At 42.8% G+C, this 8,812-nt stretch overlaps 1 protein-coding gene across 1 annotated transcript in view; it reads left to right on the top strand.

Moving 5' to 3' along the window:
- The first annotated feature begins 346 nt into the window (after positions 1 to 346).
- LOC146190684 (KICSTOR subunit 2-like) overlaps positions 347 to 8,812 on the top strand; it is a 31,656-nt gene continuing 23,190 nt past the window's right edge. The window contains exons 1-6 of the mRNA XM_084601067.1: positions 347 to 549; positions 616 to 759; positions 1,295 to 1,593; positions 1,885 to 2,022; positions 3,410 to 3,548; positions 8,346 to 8,438. Of these exons, the coding sequence (XP_084457193.1) occupies positions 451 to 549; positions 616 to 759; positions 1,295 to 1,593; positions 1,885 to 2,022; positions 3,410 to 3,548; positions 8,346 to 8,438 (912 nt within the window). The 5' untranslated portion in view covers positions 347 to 450. The remainder of the gene's footprint in view (positions 550 to 615; positions 760 to 1,294; positions 1,594 to 1,884; positions 2,023 to 3,409; positions 3,549 to 8,345; positions 8,439 to 8,812) is intronic.

Genomic DNA, 8,812 nt, shown 5'->3' with positions numbered 1-8,812 from the left:
CTTTTCGCCTCCACCGAAAAGCTGCCGCCGAGGCCGGGAAGACTTTATTGAGGCGCTACACTTAGGCGCCTAATACATCGATGGCCTGCTGGGCGAGCAGGCGCTGTTCTTCACCCTCAGCACCAAGCCAGTCCACCCAGGTCCAGATAGTATGCGAGGAAGAGGTAAAGAATCCCGATTGCAATGCAGCCGGACATGAAAATTTGCTTCACAGTGGATTTATTCAGGCGATTTCGCGCGATCGCCGTCAGAAATTGCGCAGCGCTTATGGAACCAGAAATGAGTAGTGGCAGCCACCGTAGGTCGCTTAAAGCCAAACCAAGTCGACTCAATCCGACTTCGGCGGGGAGTTTCTTGTTTGGGTTGTTTGTGAGAGGAAAGACCGCAAGAGCGTACAGCTCGCGTAAGAATATGCTCACATTTTAAGGACATTTTTCTACTCTTAAAAACATGGACTGTGACGATTTTCTCGCAAAGGAGCAAAAGGTTTTGGAGCTGTATTTTTCTAATCTCGGCCATTTCAATTATGACAAGGCGAAAGAGATTGTCGTGAGTACTAAATTTGATGTGTACTCGGAGCTCGTCAGCGATGTGATCTCGTTCTGTTATTTGCAGGAGAAGGAGCGTGATGCCTTGTTCAAAACAGGAGCGAACTATTTGTTCAGCAGTGTCCTTACAGCCCTGTCACAGATGGCTGTCGCTGAAAAGCTTTACATGTCGCTGCAGTATCTGGCTCCCAAAAGCTTTCTGAGGAAAGACGTAAGTGCTTCCCCACAATCGCTCCCTTCTGTATTCCCCGTTGTACTGTCTTTGTCCATATCTGCCAGCGGAAGCTCGGGTGAATAAGATATTAATTTGTAGTCGTCGAGATCGACAGTATATTTTCCTTTTTGTATTGCTTTAACGAACGGCTACTACATTTTCGCTTTATCGTCACTCAGCTACACATTTTTGGTGGGAATCAAACATACAATCATCCTTCTTTCGATACGTGATGTATGCTTATAGCGGCGTTGCGCTATGTGCAAACACTGCAGACAGTATGGTTGCATAATGTGCTTCCTGGTGGTTACTCAATGGCTGATGTTATATACTATGTCGTTTTCTTTCACTTGCAGCCAGTTTATAGAGTGTGTGTGTGCTTGCTGTGAAGATGTTTTCCGTCTTTGTTCCCGTTTGTATGGTTTATCCATTTCTGTGCCATTGTCAGCTGGAGCATATTGAAATGCTTAGTTTAAATTCGGTTACACTTTGAACACTTACCGGCTGTAAAATTCTTTTGGAACCCTTTTAGACCTCCCTGAAGTCACTCTATGAGGCACTGAGGCTGGAATTTCTGCGCCTGAAAGACCAAGCATCTTGTTCGACACCAATCTCTTGCAGTCCATCTCCTTCGAGTTGCTCGCCTATGTCACCATCGCCATCGGCCACATCTCTGAGCTCACTGAGTCCAGGGGTTGTCATAGGCTCCTACCAAAGCAGCTCATCTTACATGTCCCAGTCACCTCCGGCTCCTGTTCTGGATGCCTTTTTAAGTCACCTGTGTGGACAGCTACATTCATTTGTGGTGGCACGTGTCAAATCAGTTGACTTGTATCCTTCCTTGGGTGGGTGCTTTTTCTTGTCTGCTGTTTTGCTGCCAGTACCTGAGAACCAGTCTTTCAGTCACATAAAATCCCTGTTCTCTTTTCATTGGCTCTGAAAATCTAGATGCATTTACCTGTGGGCTTTCTTGCCGATTGTTAGGACTGTCGTATCAATTTTTGATCACCGCCGAACCTTACTATTTGTGTAATAGATTTACTTAGACTGCCTCATAATGGGAACAAAAGTATTTCTGTTAAGGTGTATGACTTAATTGTTGCACCTTAACTATTGATGCAGCTATGACAAGCTTTACTCCCTGAGTTCTGGGAAGATGATGAAGTTTAAGGAATTGTCTGCAACACTGCATGACATCATATCGCAGAATGAAAACCTTTTTCATCATCCTGTTCTGACTGCACTGAAGTCATCATTCAGGTAAATCTTCAAAGATCTGATCATTTCGGGACTGAGTTGTAAGTGCAGTACTGTCAGGAGGAAAGTGGCATACAGTGCTGAGTGGTCAGAAGAGCTTGAGCAAAGTGCATTGCATTGACGTCTAGCGACAGCACTTAGAGTGAGACAGCCAGTCTTGAGCCCTTTTTCATCGAGCAAGTCATTTAGCTCGGCTTCACATGTAGCACTTTTTTTTCCAACTGAAGTGCAACACATCGAAAGGAGCCAACTGATATGCCTACAGAAGTAAAGACGGTCCCTGGCCAGCTGTCTCAACCCCAGATACTGTCAGTAGATGCCATAGACATTCAGTTTTAGGGAGCTCTGCCAGTGGCTGGTGCTTAAACACAACTTTGGTCACGAAAGTACAGTCTAATCTGTAGGCAGTTGTATGCAACTGAAATTTCTTTATCAGATTTAGCATTGAGGCATAAAAGGTATACCTACAGCTACAGCATTGAGAGCTCATGCATCACTCGCACGTCATAACATTGTAAAAGGCTAGGCATTTAGCACTTGATAGGTAATAACAGTAGAGGTGCGCACACACAGGAGGGAAAGAGATTAATGGGACACCACACTCTCTAACTCTTCACTTAGTGGCCCAAAGCCCTAATGTAGCATTCACCCATGAACTTTACAAAGGGAAACGAAAAAAAGCTTTGCAACATACTTTAGGCCTAATATCTACTCTACTTGCTTTCTTCCGATTCAAGTACCTTTTCTTATTCACACTTGCACATATCGAAATTTGTACCATTAGTAGATAGAGATCTGTACCAGCATGCTTGCAGTATTTATTGAAAAAGAAAAAAAAAATGAAATTTTTACCTTGGAGTCTTAGCAAACCTTGACACATTCAGTTGTGAACCAGGTGAAAAAGGAAAAAAGTTGCAATACCTTGAGGTATGTAGTGGGAAGGGTTTATTTGATGTCTGATGCCTGTTGCACAATCTTTTTCCTGTATTTGTAAAGGCATTTGCAGCATAAAATCTTGGGCCCTTTCAAAAAGAACTTGTTCGTAGTCATTATGGTGGCCTGTCGTACCTTTCTTTTGTCTGTGCCCTCCCAATGTCTTATCAATTTTTGCTATTGGATCTCAAATCTATGTGGTTGCAAGTTAAGACATATGTCTAGAATTTTCATCTCTCTTGTGGTCAATTTACTGGAGAATAGGGGAGTGCAAACGTTTAAAGAAAAGGTTAGAGAAGACATTTCGACTTTTTTTTTCTTTTTGTAGTGGTGCGCAGAACAAAAGGATGTATTTCTGGCTTTGTCGCTTTGGCTCCATTGCAAAAAATACTATTTAAGAATATGACCTTGCAGCGTGTTTTATCAGTATGTTTAACTTCAGATGTGCGATTTGCAGCACAGAGCTGGAAACACTGCATCAGCTGCTTGAAGCCCAGGTCATGCTTTCTCAGTGGCAGTTCCTGCAGGCATTGCTGCACCTCAAAGGGGCTCACGCCAGGCTGGGAGAATGGAATGCAAGCCTCCTGTTGCCAGAGGTATCAATTGTAACACCAAGGCTGGTTGTACAGCCCAGCAGGGCACCTTTTCTTATTGTTGTTTTGGCTGTCCGACAGTCCAACTAGCAGTGTGTTATGGCTGTTGTTTCTTGGCCATTTGTGAGAATGGTATATGGGGTTTTCATTTAGCCATTAGATGTGTTAATAGTTACACATTTGACTGTGGATAATTTGACTTAAAAGGGAGGAAAAGTGGGCTTGGATTAGAGAGAACCTTTTATCATGTGGTGTTCGCTGGATTAAAGTGCCATTTTAATACATCTGCCACACGGGCAATCTCAGTGCCCATTGAGTGAATGGCTATTGAGATTTTCGAGGGTCATCGGGATGCACCAGTGCCACACGACAAATTTCAATGACCATTGGGTAGTGAGCATGTGATCCGACAGATGGCGTCACGGGTTACAACTTCCAGTAAAAATGTGAAGTTAAATAGAATAAAATGCGGCGGATATCGCACTAAGTGCTATTTTTTAATGAAAGTTCATTCAAAGAAGGGTATTCAAATACCTCACAGCTCAGCATAACGCACAAGCACCACAGGGAAGCAACGGCGGAACGACGATGTACAATGTGCAGTCGCCGTATTCATTTTGCGCCAGCAATGCTGCCACAGCTTGGCGGTCATCTTCGCTGCGTTCGTGGTTGCTATCATTAGACGCACATGTGGGGTTCTTCTTGTTCTCAGTTGTCGCAAAGAGGGGTAAAAGGCAAGCATGAGTGAAACGCTGCAGCATGCCGCACTGCTACAGATCAGCAGCTCTTTGTTTCATACATAGTTGTCAACGTAGCCAAAGAGACAGAAGTAGTCCGTCAAAAAAAAAAAAATGTCACTCCACCTCGCGTTGTGTATCAGTGGTATGAAGCGCGAGCATGTTTGTTCATTTTATGAGGAGCCCAGGTTTGATCCTCAGCGTAGGTTTTTTTTCTTTTCTTCTTTTTTCTTTATTTTTCTTTTATTCACCAAATCTCTAGATAGTAAGTTTAAATATGAGCCATATATAACTGCCCGTTTTTTTTTGTTATCAAAATGAAATGACTTCTTTGAAAACCAGCGCGCTATTTACTTTTTCCGCAGGGAAACGCAAGTGAAGTGAGAGTTGGCTACGAACGTTATGAAAGGCGCTGTTTTTCGGTGTTCAGAGATTTTTTCTCATGCTGCACTTAATGAATCATTAATTGTGGGGTGATAGAATTCAGTGCGGCTTCAATTATTCAGGGCAACGTCGTCTGGAGGCTATGCGGTATAGATTGGTGATGTTTTGGATTTATGGTTAATGGGGGTCCAACGTCCCAAACCTCGCTGTTCGTCATCCTCACAAACCACAATAGCTCATCGTCGTCTTCTCGCGGTAACAATATCAACGGCGAAAATTCGTGTTTCTACACAAAGGAGGTGTAAGAATAGCATGAATGACGTGGTGGCTGGTATATTTAGCATCACCTCGCATGTTTTTAATATTTGTAGATATCAGCAATGATAGAACTTATTTTTGTAACTGGAAATAACCGTTCGTGGTCGATCGTGAGCTACTATAGTTTTTTGACTGCTGCCCATACTTACAAGGGTTTAAAAACTGGTGTTGCAGATTATAGAATGTTATATGTAGACATTTGCTATACATGTCGTGTGAATGGCCGACAATGTTTGTACGGCCTGTATTTTAGTGTAAAGAGAACAGTGCACCAAAATTCTCTTGTCCAAGACTGTTTTCTTCCTTTACATGCTTGAGAAAGTCAATTTTTAAATACTGGCGATTGCTAGATTGCTATACTGATTTCACCTGTCACCCGAAAATTAGGGCAGAAGCTATTTCACAATCACCTTCGATGATATTGTGGCCAGCATCCAAACGTTAACGAGATGCCGTAGCAACACCCGTATATAGAAATCCTCAAAGGAGGTAAGTAATGTTGTTCACATTAAAGGAAAAACCCGCTGTGGTGGCGCACTAGTTATGGCGCTCGAGTGCTGTACCCAAGAATGCAGGATCATATCCCAGCTGCAGCAGCCACATTTCGATTGAGTCGAAAGCAAGGCGCTCATGTGCTGTGCGATGTCAGTGCACGTTAAAGAATTCCAGGTGGTCAGAATAGCCTGAGGCCTCTACTACAGCCTATCTCATAGCCCGAGTTGCTTCGGGGCATTAAACCTCATAAAACCATCATCAGTGAGTGTGGAGTTAGAGCCTGTGAAATCATCTTTGAATTCTTTGCTACTGCTTTCATGGAAAAAAGATGTCTTGCAGCAGAAGCAGCGGTATCGCGCGACTGACACTGGAGCTGTGCTTCAAGTGATTCTGTCCGCTGAGTTGCTGCCTGCCGGAAAAGGAAGGGACTTGCACAGAAACCAAAACAGTGTTTTTCAGCGCGTTAGCAGGTCTAGTAATGCAGCCAGTTTTATTATAGTACTTGTCAGGGTATCTGCCTGATAACATAACAACATGGTTTTCTGGCTCCTAATGCTCGAAATAAGCTGAAGTGTTCATTGCCTAGCATCACACAGATTATAGCATTTATTCCACCGTTTTTAATGCCGCAGCACTACTAGCGCATCCTTTTGCAAAAAGCAAGTACGTACAGTCTTTGTCAAAAGTTTACGGCCCAAGAGGTTCGCTTCTAAGCTCTGTAAGGTGGCTGCTGGCAGCAATACTGGAATATGAATGTAAGCTAGAGGAGAATAAGGGCGAGATTTGTCATCTACGAGATTTCGAACGTTACAGTTGCTTTACGAGCCTCTTTACTGGGCTTAGAGCAAAAATCCTTGGGCCGTAAACTTTTGACAAAGACTGTACATGTGGCTCCGAAGCCGATTTGACCTTTGTGAGTGCCTACAGAATAAAAATTTCCTTTCCTATGGGTTTTGAATGCAGGATGACTCAAAGAGATCATCTGCTGGCCTCTGTGTTAGACCACTACACCATTTTAGTAGCGGGCTTCTTTGCATGCTAAACTGCCGCTTTTTTGCGCTGTGGTTGAGATGTGGTCTCTATCGCCTTCATCTGCCTTGACAAAGATGCACTAAAAGCCAGAATTGGTAGTGGTAGCCATTTTGAATGCGTGGCTGTATTTTGACACCTGGCCTGTAGGTGGCACTTGAAGGAAATGAAGTTGTTATCTCATGCATGAGTTTCCTGTATGAATGCTCGGTCTTTTGTTCTTATTGGTAGCTGTCTTTGACGGACCCACGTCATAGCACAGCCTACATGTGTCTGAACAGGTTGTGCCTGTTTTCTCGAGTTAGCGTGGAGGCTGACACATACTTGTCTGATTGCTTGATGTAAAGTTTTGCCGTACTCACGACGAGGACTACAGCGAGATAGACAATGGCAACGGTGTGAGGTATCGAGTGGATTGTGAGGTAGTAGCGCAGCAGACCAACACAATTCTAAACCGAGGCAAGCAAACATTCCATGCTTAGCTGCGTTAAACTATTTGCCAGTTTTTATAGCTAGTCTGCTTTACTGGGGGTTTCTTCATAGGCATCCACACCTCTATAGATGCTGAGAGACAAAAGCCATTTTCGCTATCTTCAGAGTGCAAACATAGTACATGACTGGTGATGAATCTACATCATGTTGTGCAAGTATGATGCAGCCTTGCCTTGAGCCAGGCAATTTGTTACACAGCTGCAGTTTCTGGTTGTTAAGGTCATCAACAGCGTTAGCTATTTTGGTGGCTGATACGACTGGCAAGGCGGGATGGTAAAGGTAGATGTATTGAGGTCTCTCTTATTGCATTAAGAAAGCTGTGTCCAAAAGTGTGCATCATATGTTAGTGTCATTTTCAGGCAGCAAAGAATACATAGCTGATGCAACTGTGGGCTTGGCATTGTAATGATAACAAAGAATGGAGGCAGCGAACAGTTCAGTTGTTCAAGGAATACTGTGCTGGAGGGGCAGGTAGGAAGAAAAATGAGGAAGGGGCTGGACATGCTCTACATAGTGCTTGTCTTCTTATCTTTTTGTTCCTTAACCTCTGCAGTATCATACTCCTTAAACATTATTATATATATTCTAAATTTTGCAATTGTTTCTTCAGTAGATACCAGAATGTTTGGTTTTAATCGCTCGAATGTTAACTTACGAAAAGAAATATTTACCTACCTGCAACTGCTGTTTGCAAATGTGCAGCAATTTGCAGAATCCATGGGAAAACATGCTAAAAAACATGATGCAAAAGAGAAGAGGAAAAAAACGACACAAACACTAGAGGAAAAAACCATTCATTGTGTAAATATTTCTCATACCTAGTATGTATAATTGATGATTGAAGTTTTCTCTTTAAGAAATTTGGGTATATATTCATTTATAGGATTTTTTTTTATGTCCTTTAGTAATTTGGCTTTTGGTTAATTCGTACGATTATACCACATGCGTGAAATCTGAACAAGGTTTAGTTACTGTCACAGTCATACTTTGATCGCTTTACTTCAATGATAACATGATGATTCTTCGAGTTTTGGCGCTCATGAGTATTATGCAATGCTCTGTTGGCCTTATAACTTCATATCTTCAACTTGTCACCAGCTGTTTCAAAGGTGCATCTTATGATGCAGAGTGCTGATCCAGTGTATATGTTTAAATGTTTGTTTGTGGACCAGTGTTCATTGTTCTATTCCATGTTTGTTGATCTATGTAATCCTGAGCTAAGGAATATATGGTTTTCTTTGTGGTCGTGAATTCTTTAGCTGCTTGTGAACTGTCAAAAAATTTCTATATAAGTGCGCTCCCCAATTACTTGTCACCCCTTCATTTTCTTGAACACATATTGCAGAATCGTCGCAGTGCTTCATCCTTGCTGCGGGCAGACAGACTTCCGCACCTGGTCACTTGGATCAATAAGCTGAATTCTTTCATGGTTGGAAAGGTCAGTGCTAGCACGGCCTTCATTCTTAGAAGAAAAGGAAAAGAAGCATTCGTGGTGCTGAAATTTAGGGTGCCGAAGGAACAGCCCTGACAGCCTCGTGTACCCATACCTGAACGACTCTTGATTTTCCATAGTTGCTCTTCACCCACAGATAGCGTGATAGCGTACATTGTGATGTGCAATCGTGCTATATTGTACAGCCTGTTGGTACCCAACAAAGTCTTAGTTCCAGCTTTGTTGCAATATTTCTTCACAGTTAATCTTTTACCTGCTTGTGGGCCTTGAGCCAGCAAAGGCATTAACAGCACTCTGCAGGGTGTTGGCACTAGAAATTAATACTGTCTGGTTCTTTCACCACAGTGCCTCTCCCATCC

Source organism: Amblyomma maculatum, chromosome 4, assembly GCF_055883805.1.
Source record: "Amblyomma maculatum isolate TAMU_Amacu chromosome 4, ASM5588380v1, whole genome shotgun sequence".
Lineage (NCBI taxonomy): Eukaryota > Metazoa > Arthropoda > Arachnida > Ixodida > Ixodidae > Amblyomma > Amblyomma maculatum.
Note: the sequence above shows the minus strand (reverse complement) of the source record. Positions and strands in the feature narration are given on the sequence as shown.